At 38.7% G+C, this 22,878-nt stretch overlaps 1 protein-coding gene across 1 annotated transcript in view; it reads right to left on the reverse strand.

Annotated features, from left to right (window-relative positions):
- CAMK4 (calcium/calmodulin dependent protein kinase IV) overlaps positions 1-22,878 on the reverse strand; it is a 154,141-nt gene that overhangs the window by 76,938 nt on the left and 54,325 nt on the right. Inside the window, exon 2 of the mRNA XM_058827964.1 lies at positions 4,967-5,045. Within this exon, the coding sequence (XP_058683947.1) occupies positions 4,967-5,045 (79 nt within the window). The remainder of the gene's footprint in view (positions 1-4,966; positions 5,046-22,878) is intronic.

Raw genomic sequence — 22,878 nt, forward strand, 5'->3', positions numbered from 1 at the left:
CTGCTTCCAGTAAAGGATGGAGATTTTCATTGGCCCCATTTGTGTTGTCGATGTATTTATAAAAACATTTTCCATTATCTTTCACAGCAGTGGCCAGATTAAGTTCTATTTGAGCTTTCACCTTTCTGATTTTCTCTCTACATGACCAGAGATATCCTTGTACTCCTTCCTTCTTTCTGAGTTGCCTGTCCCTTCCTCCTAATGTGTGTGTGTATATATATATGTGTGTGTGTGTGTATATAAGTGCTAACATGAGTGCAACTGAGACTTTTTAAATATGCCTTATAGACCATTATAATCTCCTTCAGACCCTAACTCCAGATATCCAACCCCAATTATCCACAAGGGAAGCCTATTACCTTTACGTTTGCTTACCCTCCTTTCTGATCCACAGGCATAAAGTATCTGTTCTCAAATTGTCTAGCTTATTTGAACAATCGGATTAATCCCAGACCAGCTATTCCCAGAGTATGTATTGCTTGAAATCTGTTGCTCTGTTTCAGATCTGAGAAAAAAATTGTGTCTGAACGTTTGATTTTGAATATGAACTAGTCTGCAAGAAGAATGCTGCTTCATATACACTGATTTTGATAAAAGTGCTGGAGAAGTATTATTTAAGCATCACAAACTGGGTGAGGGAGGATGCCCACACATAAAAAAGGAGGAAATTAAAATGAAAATTCTCCAAAACAATCTCTATATTTGTATGTCTCATTGACTGAGATAGACAGTCTATTGCTCTTAGGGGAAAGCACCTATCAATTAGAACCTAGAATTATTAACCAGGCTATCCTTCAAAGCATTGCTGAGAAGCAAATCAAATCAATGTTACCTCATTTTTATGGATGAAAAAGTTGAAACAGAAAGAAATACTGGGGATATGCCAAGACCCAGGCTATACACAACCCTGCTCAGAATCCTTTTCTTCTTTCAGCAGAGCATGTTGTTTTATTACAATGGCACCTTTAAAATTACTTCAGTTGCAGTAATTGGCACTTGGGAGACCTAAAATGTAGGCAGGCACTTGGTGTCTTAGTTTAGACACCATGTAACAGAGTCCATCTGTTCTCATCACTATTTTTAAAGCAACTTCTCCAGACTCAGGTGGGAAATTTAGGGCGGAGGTGGATCTAATTTCTTGGAAGGCATTCACCTACCCAAATTTTGAGATAATCTTCAGGCTGCTTAGCTTCCTCAAAGCACAACAAAAGGTGGAAAAGCAGATGAGAGACTTCATATAAAAAATAGCACAACTATATGTTTGCTTCCTTAGAGAACTGCATTCTTCCCCTATGATCCACATGCTGTAAGTTGTTTGCAGCAACAACCATTCCAGAACGACTGGTTTTAAATATCACATAATTTTTAAGTCTTAATTTAACAGCAGTAAGAATAATTTTTGTAAAGTGTATCATAAAGATGCTTGACTTCTCTATAGCACTGACTCATCCAGTAGAGGTAAAATGCATAGTGAAAAGCAAAACAATCTCATACTTGCAATTGCAAGTGTAAAAGTTCATCACAGTACTCATTTGATGACTTTTTCTGAAGTGCTATGTGGTCTGCTTCTGCTTCTTTCTTGCTTCATGAAATAGATTTCCCTCTGAAGAAATTACATGGTTCATATCTTTACATTTACTGCCTGTGTGGAATTTAAGAGATCTGTTAAACATAGCAAATGAGCATGCAAAACATTTCAGCTATGCTCAGGAACTATGCACAAGGGTTGGATGAGGAAATCACAGGCAGTATTTTTGCATGCTTATTCATCTGACCCATAAATGTTGTGTTTTAACTTTTTTTTTTTTTTTTTTTTTGTAGCTCTCAGGAACCATTAAAAATTTTATTTCTTATACAGTATCAGAAAGTGTCTCTCTTGCTAATTCAAAAATCAGTTTTTATTTGGACCTCTTTAAGCCTTCTGACAGCTGTCTTTAGCAGCTCTAGAAGTTAAAGTTCTAACTTGCCTCTTAGTTTCCCAACTTTGACATTAGGACTTCAGATATAAGAACCAGAGGTGTTCTTTGAACTCAATTTTATTCATGTAAGTGTAATTAAAGGATTTGAAACAAATCCTAAACTTGGGCTGAATTTGACAAAACTAAAATCAACAGAAAATGGAAGCATTCTGCTTTAATAATTCTGAAGTACTAAAAACCTTTTTTCTTCCTCCCTTTGGAATTGTAGAAAATTTGTATTAATGGTTAAGAATTATTAAACCTCCCAACTGAAATATAATATTATGAACACTTTCTTTTATTTTAGTCACACAGAAAGGTTTGTATAAATATGTTTTGTTCTGTTACTCTTTGTTGGTTTAACTAGCAATAAAAAGCCCCTAAACCACAGATGAAATCACTTCACCCCTAGCCCCTCAGAAATTAGCAAATAATCTACTGCCATTTCATTAAACAAGATGATAAAAACTGATAATTGCAGAACCTCCTAGGAACACCTGTACAAACATGTATTCTCAGGACTGGATGATAGGTCTTGCTCAAAAATTTTATTTGCTCTTAAATGTGAATGCATTAATCATGCAAAATGAAAGATTACTCATTCTGTTTAAATGAAAAGAACACCAATAGCTATTTTCTGGTTTTTGCAGTCTGTTCCTAGTGGACTACTTCAATCCTAAAAGATCATATATTCTTATCTAAGCTGTTTTTGTGGGACAAAAGTAATAATTTCTAATGCTTTACTACAAATTACAGCACTTTAGTGATCATCACTCAGAAATCTGGAGCTGCCCATCAGCCATCAGTCTCTTAATCACACATCACTTGCTATCGCTTCTAGAGCAATCTGGACCACCCTATTCCTGTCCCTCACTTGTTTTTAGAGACTTCTTCATCAGAGAGTCAGTCTTGTTCAGAGCAGCAGACTATTTCCATTCAGTCAGTCAGTTTTAATGGAAAAATCAGTAGTATTTGCGTTTCTATCATCTTCCTTCACCTTCCAATTTCATGTGCTCTTCAGAGCTCCCTTGTGTAAATTTACAAAGGGAATTGAAGAAATGGGAGTCTGCCAAAAACAATCACAGGCTCTTATTCCTTTCCTCCTATCCCCTTTCCTTCACTATTGAACTGCCATCGTTTTTTTTTAATTGTTTCCAAAAAGCTAGCAGGAAACTTAAGCTGATCAACATTTTAGTACATGACTTATTTTTATACATGATTATTTTTATACTGAGATACTCGGAGCAAAGATCAGACCTCTGTAGGAACACTCTTAACATAGATAGTTCAGCCCCTGTGATAATAATCATATCTCCAAATTGGACAGATACAAGCAGTGGCACATCCTTAAAGCATTGTCTCCCATGTTCTCATTTATACAGTTGTGTAAGAGCATTACTTGTTTTTACAGCAAAACATCCCAAAGTGCATCAATTACACTGGGAAAGGCTCAGCTCTGTGGACTGCTTAACCACACTGCTAATAAAACCAAGGCTGCATTAAGCCAAGTTATTGCTGAAGTGAAAACAACTTACATAACTATAGTATTTTCCTTCATTGTCATTAAAAAAAAACAAAAAACAACAACACCCAAGAAAAACCAAAAAAACCTGTGCTACTGGTAGACTTACTGTCTACCAAAGTCTAAACGGACTAGTTCCAGACACAAATAAATAGATCTAGCATAAATGCATAAATGTGACAATTGTAAACATGAATTAATTTCCATGAAGGCAAAAAATACATCAAAAAGGCAGAGAAATGTTTTTAAGAAATATAGCTCCTCCTGGTGCATTTCAGAATGAGAATTATAGGATTACAGTATATAGTATACTCCTAAAACATTATGGGAATCACTGGCATAATGAACTGATGAAACCTCAAAAATTTTCTGCCCTTTCATAGGAACAGCAGACCACAACCTGCAGCAATGCACATGCTCTGCTTCTTCCAGTGTACCGGATGCAAATTTAAAAGCAACACACACAACTGGATCTCTGTGCCAATTTAAACCCTGGCTTATGTTCAAAGACAACAAATTAATGCCAACATTTTACTCATGTGAAACTCACCCATTATGTCTTGCAGTGAGGCCACCAGTGAAGTCACCTTTGGACATGTGTACACCTACCCACCCATCTTTACGTTTCTACACGTGAACACTCCTGAACATTACGGAATAATGAATGTTCTAACACTGGAGTAAACTGAATCAAAACCATTAATGAATAAATATCATGCACAAGCCTCACAGCTTGCTTGCTTTCTCTCAGACTTCTCTTCCCATCCTAGGAATATGAACTACCCCATGCCCCACGCTATCTTTCTGCATGAAGTTTCTCAGTCCATAACTTGCCTTTCCTCTCTTAGTCTCTCTTCTTGCTTTCCACCATCAATTTTTTAGAACACACAAAAATAACTGCCGTATAAGTGTGACATATATGGAGCTCTAAAAATAAATTATCATCTCAACTGGTTCTCTAGCATTTTCGTAGTGGTAAAAAATCCTCTACAAAATATTTAATTTTATTTGGATTTGAGTTAGTGTTTTAATCAGTTTCTGAAAAAAGATGAATTGTGTCATGGCATTTTTCAAGCAAAACATTGTATTAAAAAAAAATTTAAATTATTTGAGGTGTCCTTTTTGGTTGGGTTTTTTTTTTTTTTAGTGAAAGAAAAGACATATTTTTTCTAAAAGTTTTTTACCAAATCCAAGTGTATATGGACAACACCAGCTGAAGGTGCAAGCCAGATTTGTGGGGATAAGGCATTCTCACTACATATAACTAACAGCTGTTTTAGTGATGAGGAGCCAAAGCTCACTCATAGAAGATATAAGCGTAGCAGTTTATACTCCTAAATCTAGCACGTTTTCCCCACATGAATAAACAGCACAAAAACCCAAAACCAAACCAAACCAATCAAACAAAAATGAAATAAAATAAAAAATAAAGCCCAGAGAAAATCCCAAATATATTCCCAAGCAAAGCAAAACAAAAATGACTTACTGTCTTCTTCAACATTTTGACGGCGTAAGGTTTCTGGGTCCCTTTCTGCCTGCATCTGTAGACAATGGATGTAGCCCCACTAAATTTAAAATAATAAAAAAAAAGAATAAAATAAAGAATAAAAAAAAAAAAAAAGAAGAATAGTTGGCTTGTACATATGACTCTTCAAATCTGTCAATAAACAGAGTTGCCTACATTTTCTACTCCTCCCAGCTGGGGCAAAACTATCTCACTTTTCCCCACAGATACATTAAACCCTCCCCCCAAAACCCAAGAAGTGTCAAAACCTCTCTGTGTTTAACCAGTGAACTTCAGCAGTTGCTCAGCCAACAGAGGTTGCAAGAGTTTAACATCCTGCTTGGTCACACCTTTTCTGTCTCATGGCAATTCCTGGATGTTTCCTTGGATAATCATGTGACCACATCTTGACTTCGTTAAGGCAATACATTTGCAATAATAAGTTATATTGTGGGGGTTTTTTTCAGTAATTGTTGATGAGAGCAATGGTGAGACAGAAAATTTTTGCACTGCTCCTTGTGGACCAAAAAGTCAAATTTAGCACCGAATGGAGGAAGCAGTACCTTAGGTTAATTCAGTGGAAACAGGTGGGACTTGCTCACAGCAAAAGTCGACTGGGCTTACATCTTCTGTTTGCCTTCAAGATGTAGTTACTTGAATGTGCAAAGTCTGAGCACTCCTAACATAAATTTATGGCTCTGCTGGATGGAAGGCACTTGTCTGAATGGATAGCTGGGCTAGATGGTCTCCAGAGGGATGCTCAGCTTGCTGTGCTTTAACTGTTACTGTCAAGAAAGGGCCCTGTACTCTATGAATTACTTGAATAGAGGTGAAACATCTGGCAAACTCATACTGGTTGCAAACTATTCAGATATTTTGTATTCTACCCAGAATGGATGCTCTGAAGCGCTATCACCGAATTTAAGGCATTTTTGGAAGCTTCCTGTCCTCACACCCACTCCGAGACTCAGCACTTCTAAATAGCTGCATATTTTTAAGGTAGAGGGGACTGCAGTTATCACACGTGAGCTCCTGAATAACCATTGCAGAACTGCATACAGCAACTCTGCAGTGAGCAAATTCTCATGCATACCAGATGCCAAATTGCACCACAGATCCCTCTGAACCAGAAGAAACCCATCTCAGTAATTCTACAGGAGACAACCAGAAGCTGCACAATAACAGGAGAAGCTTTCTTTTAAACAGTAAGATGGCATAGCCATGCTTGACTAGAGAAATAAAGCTGTGGTGCAAGATTCATTCTATTATTATATATACATTCTATAGAATATTCTATATTCTAGTTTCTGTACAAAACTGCCATGGGTGTCCTGCACTTCTGCCTCCCCAGCATGGGCCAGAGAGGTGCCAGACAAGGCTCTGAGTAGGCACATCCCTATTTTCATAAGTACATGAATGAGCACAAGAACTGGAGTTTGATTGAGAAGACTGATTTCAGAAAGACTGCTTCATAAAGAAACTCATGGCAAAGGTTATGCAGTTCAGTCATCTGAAGGCTTCTCTGTACCACATAAAAATTAATCTTCACTTCAACTCAAATGCTAAAATGGTTTGTCTCTCTTAAAAACATATTTGTAAACATGTGGGAGTACTGAGAGCTTCAGTGACTCCAGAATCATTACATGAATTTAATTAGATTTCCTCTCCTCAGCCAAGTCTCCAAAGATTCTATTTAGCAAGAAGAAAAATATACCACACTAAAAAAAACCTCACATCTTTTAAATACAACAAAAACTCTTAAAAGATAGGATCCTAAGAATGTGCTGTGATAAAGTTTCTATCTCCAGCACTTCACTGCAGGATTGTAATGGGGAAGTCACTGTATAAACTGCAAATCATTCTTGTACCTTGCCTCACATAAGCAGAGTGCAGTATAAACATTAAACTCATTAGATTACATATGTCCTTACAAAGTAGGCAGCAAAATTTCTAGAAATTATTGTATTTGCATGAGGGCAGAATTACATAAACTATCCAGCTGATGATCCAAATAAATGAACGATAATTCCTGTGCAAATATCTTGGTGTTGTGGCAGTCTCTGTCTCTCAGTAAAGCTACTGTCAGTATTTGCAGTAGTTTGCACCAGTTTGCAAAACTCTGCTGTTAAGTCTGCCATGTAAATGAGAGCCTAGCCACTAGAACATCCCAGATTATTTAACTGGCTTAGTGATGAGATGGACAGCTCCACCACAGCAAGAAGAGATAGCATCACACCACCTTAAATAGTTCACAAACCTGGAAGACAGGCAGCATAATGCTTGAAAGAGGTGTAAGACAGCCCAGGGACAGAATTCAGTTCATCAGTTAGACATCAGGCTCATTAGCCAATATTCAAAACACAAACAGAGGTGCTACTTTGCAAATTATTCTCTAATGTACAGATTTCTGCACATCCCTGGAGTCCTAATTTGGTGTAAAATTGATGACAAGGTATTGCAAGACTTGGGAACACTTTGGAAGATTTTGCTTTTCATTTACATGGCTATGCCTAGCTCTGACAGACAAGCTCCCAGCAGCCAGGAGAGAAAACACCTAACATTAGCTAAGAGCCAACGCTGCTTTCCTCTTCCATGCCAGAAACCAGGAAATCAGGAACAGGATGGCAACCTGCTCACACCACGCCTGGTGCTAAACATGGCAGAGTGCTATTTCTAGCACAGACCTGATTCCTTGTGTGTCTTTGCTGGTAACAGGATATCTTTGCTTCTACACAGTTTTTTCTTTCTAAAGAAAAAAAAAGGGAGGGGGGTTGGTCTGAGGGTGGTGTAAGCAGAAGTCAGCCTATGGATCTTAATGTAAGTGTTCAAACAGAACTGCCTCGTACAAATCAGGGTGGTTTGCTTCGCTTCTTATTTTGGCTTCCTGCTGGAGCCTGCTGCCGAAGCTTTCTGCTGAATCAGCACATCCAGCTTTCCCGAGACTGTGTGACTTGGAAGGTCACCAACTGGAGCAATTCAAGCTTTCATCACCGAAGAGCAGTGGGAAGATTCAGCTGCAAGACTCTCATGTGAAGCTGAAACACTCAGAGCTGCTAATTGCAACCTCTTGCCATTACCCTAAGTTTTTGCAACATCAAACCTTGACTGCCATCATCCGGCCTCCCAGAACCTCCTCTTGAATTTGCATCGACCGAAAACTTCACTGATAGATTTGGTCAGAATACACAAATATACAGAAACCAGGAATCCTTGTGGCAATATGCCACTTTCCTCCTTGGCCAGACAGGCAGACCATGAGTCTGTCCCATGAGAATGTCCCACTCTCCGCAAGGGGTGTTTCAATTTGTCTGAATGATAAATGTTAATAGTGCTATGGAAGGAGATCACCTATACTCAATGCTTAAGGCACTTATTTGATAAGCAGTAGACAACAACTCTATTGAATATTTAATCCTATCCTATTAACAGTTTAAATGGCAGAAAATGAAAGGGCCGTGAGCCCAAACAGCTGATAATCACTTACAGAAGTGCAATGCAGTGTATGACTGAAAAGTGTCCCATTACCAATTCAGGCTAGAAACCAGAAATCATGTCTCCCACATTCCACAAGACTACTCACTATATTGTGTTTGCCTATTTAGAATTTATTCTATATTTGTATTTAGTGAATATATACAAACATATCTATCTTTGTATATATATATATACATACAGACATATTTATATGATATATTTGTTATATATATTTGTGTATGTATGTGTGCATTTATTTACTTCTAAAGGAAATGAATGCTTAAATGAGTATCCAGTTGCTGATTTTTTGCGCCTTTGCCTGGGAACAGTCTACCTGAACTCAAAACATCAATTATTTGGAGCCAGCTGGAACAAGAAAAATAGAAAAAAACCAAAAACAGAACAAAAACCCCACAAACAAACAAACAAATAAATAAATAAACAAAAAACCTCCAACAAAACAAAAAAAACAAAACACCATATTCTTGGAATATGTAGTTGGCTGAGTTAGTGAATAGTAATTAGAATTGCTGAAAATATTGCCATTCTCTTTTACTGACATATATGTTTCAATCTGCAAAGCTGTTTAATGATTCTGCTAAAGTTTTACTTTTAAAAGCCCAGGTATAATTGTGATCATGCTAAAGAAGAAGGGCAACAACAACAACAAGAGATCATTTTACTGTGAAGATGCCAAACGCTTTACTACAAAAATATGTTTCTATATATACATATATGCATATGTATATATGTCATGAACTTAGAAAAAAACCTGAAAATAATGTATACATCTTAACTACTTCGTCAAAATGGACAACAAAAACACTAACTTCTGGGATGCCACCTACAATGAAGACAAGGACAATAAGAAAGCTCATGATGTCCTGTGCATGGAATGTATCACAGCTGAGGCACTCACAACCCAGCATTAGCACAGAAATCATTTTCCTGAAGTACAAAAACTTCAGTGAACCAATAAATTCACTCATCCATTAGTCAAACAATGTATGTACCACTAAGTACATCAAAACAGACTAAAATTCATTAACTGACCTCTACATGTGTGTTGTTTAACACACAAATTTGAAAAATGATTTAAAATACTTAAAATGTAAAAAACCTTCTGCCTCCTCCTCACCCACCTCTCAATATACAATCGGTTGAGCATTCTGGATTATTTTTCTTAGTGTTATCCTCAGCTGTTATTGAGTTTCCAATCATTTCAGAAGGACAGTTTTAAAGTTTGGGCAGCAGCAACACAGTGCCCCGCCTGTGCTAAGGACTCCAGACTGCAAGACTGAGAGAAAAGGCATGACCACACTTCAAATACATGCAGTCAAAAATAGTGGTGTCAGCACAGATGGAAGGAAGGCAGGGGCACCCAGGAGGGGTGTTAAGGAGGTGGAAGTGATCAGCAGAATTTGCACATAAAGGAGAAAATGGAATTTGCAGAATCCTGCAGTGGAGCCTGGCAGAGAGAGAAAATACAAAGCAAGAAAACACAGATTTTGACCCAGTTTGGTAAAAGCATTTCTTCCCTGAAACCCATAAAAAGCTTCTGCCTCTGAAACAAGAAAGGCAACCAAAATGAAATGCAGCCATATGTTTATCTGGACACAGACAGGTAGTAAAAGTAAATTCCTTGATCTGCAGTTTTTAAAATAAAATAACACTCATTGGCAGTAATTTCACTGTAAGAAGGAAATCTGGTCTTTTCAAAAGTGGGTCAGCATTTCCACACCATGCCCACTCATTCTGGTTTTTATACTGCCGTTGAATCAACTCATTACAAATACAGTCCTCCTACAGTAATCTCCTATAAATTTCATTTGGATTAAATTCCTTAAATTCTGAATTGACTTTTTAAAAATAAATTAGTCTCTGCCTCATGCAGTCAAACAGTAATTACACAATTGAGTAAGTCCAATAAAAACAGGTGGAAGAATGATCAGTCCCAAGAAAACTGTACTTGGTACAAAGCCATGGAAATCTGTGCTGCCAAAACTGCAGTAAGAGATCAAAGTCCATTTTAGGTTTCCTCAAAGAATACTGACTTCACAGTTTACAGAAGTACAAAGCACATTAATTTACCTTTCCTTAGATATACACTAAAAAGCCAAGATTAATTTATAGAAATGAAATTACTATTCCTAGACTTCAAAATAAAACATCCTCCTTGAAGCTAAAAGACTGGACAAAACAATTTTAAAAAATAATAATAATGAAAAAAAAAGAAGAGAAAATCTATTAACAGTGAGAGGAATTAAAATTAGTTTAAAAGTGCATATTCTACGGCATTACTAATATTGCCTTCACTTTAAAAAGCACATACATGTAAATTTGGAAATTCTCACAACTTGCATTTCATGTAGTATCAAACAAGCTCTACAGTAATCTGACAAGCAATTCTTACATTATTCAAATCTAATCTCAAAGCTTCTTCTAAATATCAATATGTACATACACAGGACTTGCAGGCAATTGCAAGTAACTGCAGCGCTCCCTTTCCCCTCACTATTTCATGACTTGTAAAAATAATGGAAAATTTCACAAAATGTATATCATTTAGGAGAAGCAAAAAGCCTTGGATTCCCACATTCTATCAGGAATAATAATAAAAAAAAAAATCTTTAAAGAAGACGGGATTAGTGGAAAAAATGTACACAGTTCTGAAAAGGAAATCTAATTCCACTGCATTCCAGAGCTCTAACCAGTTTGATTTTTAGAATGAAAACATCCATACCTTTTCAGTTCTTTGGGTTTGTTTTTTTAATTTTAGGTGCTGATTAGATTTTGTAATATTTGAAGCAAAATTACTTTTTAGCAATTATTCAGGCTGGCCTGCAAAGGCAATGCAATAGTCCAACAAGGTATTTTTTCTATTCAGCCTTCACTGTATTCAGCTGATAAAAGGAGCCTTAGATAAGCACAATAAAAGACATACACCGTTTTTAAAAAAACCTGTAATCAAACTAATGCTTGCCAATAGTCTTGAACCTCTAACTGCCACAGGTAACAATTTGTAGAACTGTAATTCTTTAGACATGGGGTAGGTTGGCTGGTGAAACACTGATCAAAATGCAGCAGTTCAAGCCTCTCCGGCTGTGGTGACTGGACCAGCAGCTGATAATTCCTGCTGGGAGTGCAGCAGCGTATTTCTAACTTGCTTCCAGTTGTGTTCCTCCCTTAAGTATTGCAGAAAATTTATAAGAAAAGACCTCTATCCCACAGGGAGGCTAACCTCATTGTTACACCTGGCACTAGTGCATTTTTAAACCACAGGAGTTCAGTTAGGAGTCACAATAGCAGCATTCTTTCATATCCATATTAACATAAGGTAATTTTCCCCACATCAAATGCTACTTCTTAAATTTCAGTTTAGCTGGTAGGTACATACTGAGGACAAGAACAAGACCACCAGCACTGAGCCTGGCTTCCCTGCCTTTCACTGACCCAAACTTACTAAAAGAGCAAGAATCATTGTCTCAAGCATTAATTTGAAAGCATAGAAGCAAAACTCAAACTATACTGAATTCCAGAGGTTACTACTGTATTGTGTGTACGTTGCTATACTTGGAGTAACCCAGCTTTCTGAAATTTGACTTCCTAAAAAAAACTTCAGGTATAATTGCTAAAATACAGATATGAGGTGAAGATTAGAGCACTTCCTACAGCACCATGTAAGAAAAATGTATAGAAAATACAACAATCATTTCTTCTTTTTTCCTTTAGCCCCTCTAGTATGTTGGATCAGACTGCACATTGGAATAGCTGTATGTCTAAAACAGCATGGAAAAACATGCCACTTAAACTTGGCTGAAACTGAACTTATAATAGTAGGGAGTTGACTTTTCAACATGAGAAATCTTGCAGTCCAAAAGACGCAGAAAGTCATGTTGAATATTTTATTTGGAAATTAGTTTTCCTTGAGAATGCTCTTCTCTTTTCAGGGACTGGAGAGTTTTTAGAAACCCATGTTTAAGCAGTTCAGTGAAATGAGGAGAGCAAAGAAAATAAAGTGGAAGAGTGGACCAAGGGAAGCCATGAATGTTTTTGCCCTTGGTACTGGACTTTGGACACAATGCAGCAAATTTTCCAACGCATGTGATTACACTACCTGTGCAGGATGCAGACCCAGATGCTTGGACTGGCAGTCTTAAGTATTTTCTCACAGCCACAGATGCTGTGCACAGATATGGCCTGACTGGCCCTCCCTAAGTCCCACACAAAAGCCAGACAGCTGAAATTATTCAGTGAACTCACCCCTCCTGGGAATACACACCATTTAATGCACCATTTCAACCCCTATCTCATAACAACACTCCCCCCCCCCCCCCCCCCTAAAAGATACTGATGAAGAATAAACATTATTTATTTAAACTTAATGAAGAGTGCATGTGAGGAGAAATGAGTGCTGAGCAATCAAATCTGTAAAGCCTTCTGTGTTGCAAACTGCTCTGTCCTGGGCCACTGCAGAATTACCTGCCTGGGTTTTTCTCCTGGGGACACATTCCTTCATTGGGAAGTGCTTTAAAGAGTTTGTACTATGAGTAGGTGTCAACACTAATGATTACTGCTCATCATGACAATCTCCAGGTGCAGCAGGCAGACTGGCCTTCACACTAAACGACAAGATGTGGCAGTATGAACATCCTCACACACTGACTCCGGTTCTCCTGGTTGAGGGAAGGGAAGCAGTGTGGAGGTTATAGACTGCTAACAGCTTGCTCCATACATAGGAAAGCTACCATCTTAAATCAGACAGGGAAAAATTAATGGCTATTCATGTCTGCACATTCAAATCTAGCTTTGAACAAACTTTACAACCAGTGAGTTTAGGCCTAGACATTTTTGGGATTCTGAAACCTCTTGTGCCCATGTGTATCCCTAACAGCCTTCTTTTTGGTAAATTACACAGCTTTCTCCTTGGAGGTTTGTGTTCATCACAAATCATCAGCTGAATCATCAATTCCTATAGTGTCTTCTCTGAAATAAATTGCTTTTGCCAAGAAGTTTATGTTCAGTGCCAGACCAGGATCCCTTAGCACAAGACAGCAAAGAAAATTTTAATATATGTCAGATTCAAAAGTTGTTGGAATTTTTTTTAGCTACTATGTATGTTTTCTTCTTTAAACCTGGTGGGACAGACATTTCTAACTCTAAGATATAAACTGAAAGTCAGGCGATGCAAGCAAGTTTGGAGGAACGTATCATATTTCATCAATGCTCCCTAAATTAACACATTTTATACCATTTTGTATTATTTGTGTATTCTGATAATATTTACATATATTCTCAAAAAATAAATTGAAATAGCTCATTTCCCATAAAAGAGAGCTCTTTTTAACTGTCACTTATAGTATTTTCAAAACAATCAGGAAACCCTACTTGCCACTATCATAGCAATAAAATGCAGACTTTACATTTGGTTGTAATTTTACTGCATTAGTTACTAATAAGCTACAGAAGAAACATGAAGCTGCAGCAGAAAGACAATGTTACTACCTATAAAAGAGAAAAAAATTCCTGAGGAAATGAAGAAGATGGCATTAAGGCATATACTCTGGTGCAGGTTTTGTCAGCGGGGGTTATTTACATCAGAGTAACAGGGTTTGCAATCCTGCCAAGCCTGGAGACCAAATGTCAACTTACTGCAAGCACAGGGGAGGTTTCAGATCAGGTCCTGTCTTCCAAAACTGTACATACCAACCCCTCCATCATCAGTTCTGGTGGCTGGGAAAGACCTAAGTAGGTCTTGACCTTCCTTAAATGCTGGGTTTCTTCCACATGCACAGAGGAACAATGCTGCATCAGTCCTCAGCTACCCTGCAGATGCCAGGGAGCCCTCCCTAGCACCCACCCTGGTGCCAGGCACAAAGGGGATAGAAGGTTGTTTTGGGTTGAGATGAGGACAGAGAGATCCCTTACCAACCAATAACATGGACAAAACTGACTTGGCTTGGGGAAATTAATTTTAATTATTGCTGATAAAAAACTGAGAGGAAACCGGAAAAAAAAAATCTTACATCAGGACAAATTTTAATCATATCATCTTCAGGCTTGGATGGGAATGTTGTGCCTTTCTGGTGTAATTATTTATGTGACTTTTACCTTACACTGGTATGTACAGAACAAGTCTAAAGAACATCAGTGCTGCACAAAGCATTGTGTGACAGGAGAGATGGTCTTCCTGTCCACTGGACAGGCAGAACCCACAGAAACATGGATCAAGCAGGAAGCGTGCTGGTGGGTTTAGGCCATGAGCTCTGAAGATAAAAAGTCAGATGGGATATCCCAGATGTGTCTCAGGGAAAGAAAAATACCAACAACAAAGCCACCACCACCACCAAAAAAAACACCCATCAACCAAAGCCAGTCGTAGCCTGTGTATTCATTTCCAGAAGTTCTGTATTTCTGCTGGTCTGCAATTCTTCTGCTCATTTGTTTTCCTGCTGTGTTGCTGCTCTTTCTGGTTGGGGTGCTTTATAACTGGACCACAGAATTTGAAAAGAGTGTTTTGTGCTGCTTGTGGAAGATGGATGACAGCAGGCACAACCAAGGCCATGGGTAGGAAGATGGGAGGCCCTGGCAAGGATTTTGTGAAGCAGATAAATGTTACAAGACAAGAAGAACAGAATGAACAGAATCAAATGCCTCTCATCGTGAAGCTGTAGCCGCTGTCTGGTTTCACTTGGGCAGTTTTGTTCTTCCTTACTTGTAGCAGTGCATTTTGAGCACCTGACTTGGCTGAGCTCGTCTGGCCTTAGCACTGCAGGGCAGGAAGATGCAGAAAGGAGTAGGAGTGACTCCCAGCCATTTGTGTCACCCAGTGTGGTGGTTCCTCTGGCCAATGACAGCGTTAACCATCAGCACAAGGACCTCTGACATGACCTTCAGCAGCCTCACTTCAAAGTCAAAGGAAAGTCTCTTGCAAAGCCTTCTGCCAGCTCCATCTTTAGAAGCATTAATGTCAGCAGGGACTCTCATTTCTGGAGCTATGAAGGTTAACAAGTCTGAGCTTACAGTTTTCAGGTTTGACTCGCTTCCCCACGTTCCCTCCTGAAAAGCATTTATGTAATTGGGAGCTTAGCATGGTCACATCTTCTCTAGATCTTCCTGTAATATAAAGATGCAAGTTTTGACTTTTGGAGCTAAACAAAGCCCCCAGTCCTTTCTATAAATATGAGACCAACTTCCAAACCTGAAGCTCTTTCTTTCCTGCTTCAGCTGTCACTGAAGCAATAAACAATATAAAAAACCTATTTGTTCTAGGAAAGACTTGCTGTATCTCAGTCCAATGGACTCCACCAAGTCCATACTCACCTGCCCATAGACAGTCTGAGGGATTACAGGTGAAAACTATGATATTCCTCCCAGAGGTTTCCTTCTTCAGCACTCTGTGATGAATGTCACCAACTTACCAGTGACATTAGCACTCTGACTCAAATATTTTCACACCTGCTCTAATTGGGCCTTTAACATTCTATTAACATTTTACAGACCCCGGATTTCTCCATACAATGTTTTCTTTGCTAGTATTCCCTATTAATTAAAGAACTTAACTTTTTCTTCTTTTTTCCTTTTCCCCAGTAGATTTTTAAAATATATTATTGTCATGAGGTTAGTTTACCTTTAAGGAAGTTAAAGTTGCTGGGGGCTCTTGGGAGTCTTTTCTCTTGACCAATTATCGGTCATTGCTGAGAACTGACAGCAGTTTTAGCCATTGAAAAGTAGAATCAACTTGTGAACCCCACCTTAAAGTGTACAACCAGAAGTCTGTGGTGGTCCTTTGTTTTCTTGACTGTGAAGGGTGGCGGAGCTCCGGCTGGCTTTTGGTTCCCTGCCCAGGCCATGCGGCTGGGCGGGGGCCGGGCCGGGCCCGCCGCGTCTCTCGTCTCCCGGCCGGGAGATGAGGCTTGCCCCGGGCCAGGTCGGGCTGGGCCGGGCTCGGCCCGATCTCTGGTTCAGCTAGAGGGTTTGCTGTAACTACATTCACTAGAAAACTGCTGAGTGAAGAAGGAAAGGAACTCTGAGCCTGCAGCAAGCAAAGACAGAGACCACGCTCTCTAAAGCAGCTATGAGGAACTTTCCATCGCAGACGGCTCCAGCTCCTGTTCAGCAGAGATCACCGAACCATCTACAAAAGCTTGGGCAAGATTTTAACTCTTTCTTATCCAGATGAGACTTGCGGATTAATCTTTTCATCCAGAGAGAGAAAAGGAGAGTGATCAACATGAAAAAAGACTTTATAAACTACTAGTGGCAAGAAAGAAAAGAGACTTCAAGAAAGGTAGAGAATTAAGAAGATGCTTTAATTAAGCTGAAATATCTTTCTGTTAAAACTATGGAGATAGACAATGAAGTCCTGAAAAGAACTCCTTTAATTCATAATAGAGTATGGGGAGGAATAAGGTGTTCAAAGTGTAAATTTGAGTAAAAAGTGGAGTAATTGTGGTATAGTGAAGTGCTGGGAGATTTGAAGCCTTGAGAGGCAATGAGAAAACTGTTTTCTAGTGAAGCTCACAGGAGCAGATGAAGAATACTTTTTTGCCTTTGACTAACTTATCCTTAAAAATACTATCCCCAAACTTATGACCCATAACACATTTCAAAGTGATGTAAAATGGGAGGAGTGAGCTTTAATAACAATAGCTCTGAGCAGCTGATATCAGAGAAATGAGAAACTATAACAAAAATAGTTTTCTTGTGACAAACTCCATAAATTAACAGAAAGGAACTTCTGTTTCTCTACAGAAACTGAGGAAAAGACTATAAAAAGAATTAGAACTGTTTAAACCATCAAAATTATAAAGTTTTTGTCTCTGTTGTCATGTGAACGAAAGAATAGTGAGCAGTGAGAAATGAAAAGGTTTTTCTAAAAGTTTATTCTGGTGTTCTTATTCTTGTAGTTTGTCAATAAACTTTTCTTTATTCCTTTTAAGTTTTATGCCTGGTTTGCTCTTATTTTAATCCATATCTCACAGCAAGAAATAAATAATTCTTTTTTTCCCCTTTTTGTTAATTACTGGTTCAAAACCACGACAATTATTTGTTAAATTTAATCAATACACCTTCAGTGTCCTCCCTTCTTAGAGCTACTGCTGTATATTCTGTTCCATGCTGCCTTTTCTGCTTTTTCTGAAATTCCAATTTTCACCATTTTACCATTTATAGCTTCCATTGCAGCTAAACCTACAAAAACTTCAACAAGATGTTAAGAGGCCCTTCTAAGGAACCATGATCACACACAATCCTGGTAATTAATCAGGCACATCTGCTGGCAAGTGCATGTACACTGAATTGTTTTCATGTAAGTGTCACCGCTACTCAGTAAGTGAAATGAGGGAACTCTTTTTCTTAAGTATGCTATTATTCTTCTCAAGGAGAAGACTCCAGAACTTCTAGTCCATGAACAGATTTTATCTTTTCTTTAAGTTCTCTGCACCAGTCACTGATCAAGCCAGTGTTTAACTGGTGATGCTAGAGAAAGGTTGCAGTTTCCATTTTTAAAGGACTGAGGCTTTTTAGCTGTCAGAGCTGCTCTGTAATCTGGGATAATGAATCTCATCTAATCGGTGTCAGTCTCTACTCCTCTTCATAAAGAACTCAGCACAGTGGTGTATTAGATGTTTGGACATAAATTACTTCTTTTGTGTTCTACACATCATACTGAAACTTAAAGCACAGCGTTCTCCAATGACATACCTGAAGGCTGTCATTTTCAAACTCCACTGGAATGTAAAACAGATTTGCAGTTAGGCAGTATTTAAGACATAGTTTGTATAGGATTTACAGATTCACATTTTTAGACATGTTTTTAAGAATGTTCTGTGCGTACCTTCAGAGAGTGACTCAAATCAAAACATGCGGTCAATTATGCCCATGTGCTGGCTCATGCTCTTGTAATCCCTAAGTGGGTGACAGCTGTGCAGATCAGCTTTCCATGCCAGCAAGTGACTGGTGTGTGCCCTGTACAGCAGAAGTCCCTCACTGTAGGAAAACATTTAACAGAGCAAAAGCATGATATTTTAGTAGAAGCCTGTCTGCACAACCCAGCTTTCAATCCAGGCAACAATTCTAAGGGCAGTGTCCTTGAAACTCTCCTGGAACAGCGAGAATAAAGAAAACCAATGGCATTGTGTATAAGGAAAAGAATGTTAAACAATATGTATTAACCAATAGTAGCTTGTTAAGCCACGTGAACCCTGTAGGATGCTACAAAAGTGTGCTAAAGATAGAAATAAACAACATTCGCTATACCTCTATGAGGACTCACTGAATAGTCTGAGCGGTTTTCCATCACCCCACAGGCACAGCTCCAGCATCTACATCAGCCATAGCCTGGAAAAAGAACTGTGGTGCACCAGCAGCGAGGAAGGTTTGGACACAGAACTTCAAAGATCTCTTGTCAGACAGACAAGATCTTCTGTGTCCCTCAACACCACTTTGCATGCCCACATCTCTCTTTGTGTCCCTGAGCCACATCTGTGCCCCTGCACTCTCCTTTCTGTCCTCGCACATCACTTTCTGCCCCTGAACACCCCTTTGTATCCCTGCACACTACTCTGTGTCCCTGCACACCCCTGTGTCCATACACATTATTCTGTGTTTCTGCAAACCCCTTTGTGTCCCTGCACTCCTTTTGTGTCCCTGCACATCACTCCATGTCCCTGCAAACCACTGTGTCCCTGCACACCCCTTTGTCCCCGCAGATTTGGTATCACACTGACACACAGAACATTCTCCTCTGAATAAAAACCAAGCTGTGAAAGGCATCATGTACCTCTGCCACTGCTTCCCACAATTTCCTTTCGTGATGCTTGGAGAGGAAACACCCTTAATGAGATCTCACGTGAAGTCCAACTCTGCAAACTTAGCTTTACAGGTCACTTCTGGGCGTGAGTCTGATTTGGCAAAATTTATCCAAAATCAAAGAATTATTTTTTGAAGATATTAACTGAAGATGCACAAGACTCATGGTCATCAATACACCATCCCTCTAGATGCTTGGTTATGTTTTAACAATATTTTCTGTCCAAGTATCTAGTTAATAATGTTATCTGGCAAAATGTATAGCACAAAATTTCAGCCTATATCAACACCATAAAGAATTTTAGTAACGTCAGGCCCTCTAAAGCTTTATCTCCAAAAAGGGGGGGAGGCAAAACATAATATAATTTAAAATTATTTGGTACATCCTGAAAAAAAAAATTTGAGGTTCACTATATTGCTGAGAGGTTTATCCACATTTTTAAGAAATGTTTTCCTTATTCCTCCATCTGAACCTTTGAAAATATTTTTTTTCCCCCACCGACTTAAATTTGTGAATTCTGTTGGGAAACAAATGATTTTAATGAAACAACACTAATGCTTGTTAAACTTGGAATACACTCCTAAGCTTGAGAAAATGTTGCAAGGACAAGGGTCACAGTAATATGTTTAGGACTATGTCCTGTCTTGACAAAAAACCAAAGCGGTTATGGCTGACAAAATATTAATGATTGTGGCTAAACTGTCCTTGACCTGTAGAGAGAACTTTTCGTATTGCATTTTCTATAAATGCTCACGGATCCAAAAGGTTTGTGCACAACACAGACTGTAGCCTCAAGGACACTGGAGGCTCTGTCCCACTCTGCCCCTTTCCTCCTGCAGCTTTCTGGTTTTTCCATTCACCTGCTGGAGCTATCAGCAGCTTTGTAACTTATTACCCTTGATCCATGCTGCTCTTCCCTTAGCACTTCTGCATTTTGAGAAGATTGTGCACTATTTCAGCAACTCTCACAGTCCTGTTTGGGGTCAATAAATCATGTAGGCAGAACACAAACTAAAATACCTCTTATTTAAAATATTACAGACTTCGACTGTAAAATATTGACCTTGAACAGTCCACATTTTCCCTGGTTATATAGAAAATGTGGTTCAGACTGATGGAAAGGACACTGTTTCTAAAAACTGACTCAGGCACAAAAAATATTTAGCTGTAGGAAGCAAGAAATATGAACATAATCTCAGTAATACTTGAGGGACTAGACATACAGTCACATGGTTTGATTTTAATCACAGGACACTGGAACACGTACAACATACATGTTTTGGTGCTAATGAGGATTTAAACCCATTTCCCTCATCTTTCTTCCCCTGCTGAACACATAATGTTCAGAAGAAGAAAGTAAGAAGAAAACTGATTAAGAGATAATATGTCTAACAGTTTATCACACAGAAAACTGTAACACTGACAAAAACCCTAGTTTTTTTTGTTTCCCTAGGGAATTATGTTATGCAAATGAAAACAATATACGCAACAATCTGAAGGACTACTAAGATGTTTTTCTAGTACTTACAGGAATGTTTTCAATACAAGCACTACTCTTGCAAACCATTTTCCCAGTGAAGGATAAGTTCAGCACTCTAGCATTTGACAGACAGCCTCAAACGCACTCTGCTGCTGCTTGAGACACTCAGAAGCCCTCTGTACCTCCTTTGAAAGACAGAAGAAAGTTGAAGCAGGACACGAAGAATGAAGAGTGGCTTTCAACTACGGATATCTAATCTAGGTCCGAGAAAGAGTTTGGGTCAGAAGTGGGACATGGTGATGTCATGTAGCTGCATTTGTGGACATTGACTGCACAATGTAGAAAAATATGTCAGTTGAAGAAAAAAGCACACTCAAGGCAACTTAAAGAACCAGAGCTGCCATTCCAGGGTATAGAAAAACTGTGTAACACCTTTATAGCTGTATCTCTTTATCATTCAGATATATAAGCAATACATTTACTCCAAAGCAGGTGCTACCAAGATGTTTCCAGATGCCTTCTGCCCCAGGCGAGTCCCTAGAAATTGATGCCTGGAGAAGGCTGACCAAGAATAGAGGTTAGACAGAGTTAAGAATAAAATTGGAATTTGTTCAAAGGCCTTATAGGACACACCTTGGGCAGTATGAGAGCCTGGCCAGGGCTACACCCAAGGTGGACCTAAAAATGGTCACAAAATGGATGACTGTTGACAAGGTCTCACATTTTTATAAGTTTTGGTCCATCTGCATATCAGGGTTAACTGTCCAATCACTGCTTCAGGTTATGAATTCCCATCCTTCTTTCTTCTCTCTTCAGCCCACTGTTGTTTATGCTTTTGGGCCTGAAACTTGTTATGACTGTCCTTGGTATCAAGCTAGAAAAGAAATTGTTTTGTCTACGTACTCTGTGAAAAGACCTCGCTAACACTTAATATGAAGCTTAAAATTACACACCCAGGCACCACAGAATATGGAAAATATAAAAGCTAAAACTTAAGGCATCACCACCTGTTATATATTCTTGTTCTTACATGAAGCTAATTATAGGCACTACAAGCCACTTAGTAGCTTCAGGTCATATATTTAAAATTAATTGCTTCATTTCTCCATATTCTTATTTTTGAGGAGGACTCTTCAAAGCCACCATCATTCCCCCCAGGATAAAAACCTGTCACCTGAACAACACACTGCTATCATGCACTTACTGCAACATCCCTGGATTTACCCTTATGGCTGCATTTAGCTAATTAGAGTGCTTTTTATGTCCCTTTTCTTTGGTGAGCCTTTCTATAGCTGCATAAAGGCAAAATTTATCTACAGGGCAAATTTGCCAGCAACAAAGGAGTAGGACTGGGTCCTAATTGCAGGGTGCTGAAGCATAATGTCTGTGAAGAGGAATAATTAAAAGTCTTAAATTTCTGCCTTCATTGCTCCAAAAGTAAAAAGCAAAATACACCTTCCTTTGGCACCATCACTCTTCTAACACAGAATTACTATGTGTTTAAAAAAAAAACCACACACACACACACAAAAACCCCCAACAACCTGCCCCCTTTCCCCCACCAAACAACAAAAAACACAGAAGAGAGAAATTAAAAAAAAATGAGATATTTACTTCATAAACCTCTTAGCTTTTACCAAAGGGCAAAAATGATAGACTCATAATGTCTGCTAAGAACTAAGTTTACTGTGGGAGTTGTTTTGCAGCGTAGAGCTACAATAGAAGAAAATTAACTACATTTCCTGAATTATTGCTCCAGGGCAAAAACTCTCCATTTTAAAATAGAGTGCTTGTGCCATTTTGTGTCAGGGATCTTATTACATGAGAAACTGACTCCCAAGTGTGGCATTAGTCTTTCATTTTTTTTCTCTCTGGGGAAGTCAAATAAAGACAGTTCTTAAGGAGTTGCATATTGGCCTTCTTGAAAGGTAAACCCTAGGTATCTAAACATACATGTGCAGCAACTCCAGTGAGAATTCCTAACTTCTGACATAGTCCATCTGCTAATCTTTTAGCAAGGTGGGCCTGGCTACAGGCAGAGAAATCAGACTGCTACTGTTGCTGCAGAGATGCGGAGATAGCCTGGCCATATGGTGAGCTCTGGAGAAAGAGAGAGAAAAAATAATT

The sequence above is a fragment of the Poecile atricapillus genome, chromosome Z, assembly GCF_030490865.1.
Source record: "Poecile atricapillus isolate bPoeAtr1 chromosome Z, bPoeAtr1.hap1, whole genome shotgun sequence".
Taxonomy (NCBI): Eukaryota; Metazoa; Chordata; class Aves; order Passeriformes; family Paridae; genus Poecile; species Poecile atricapillus.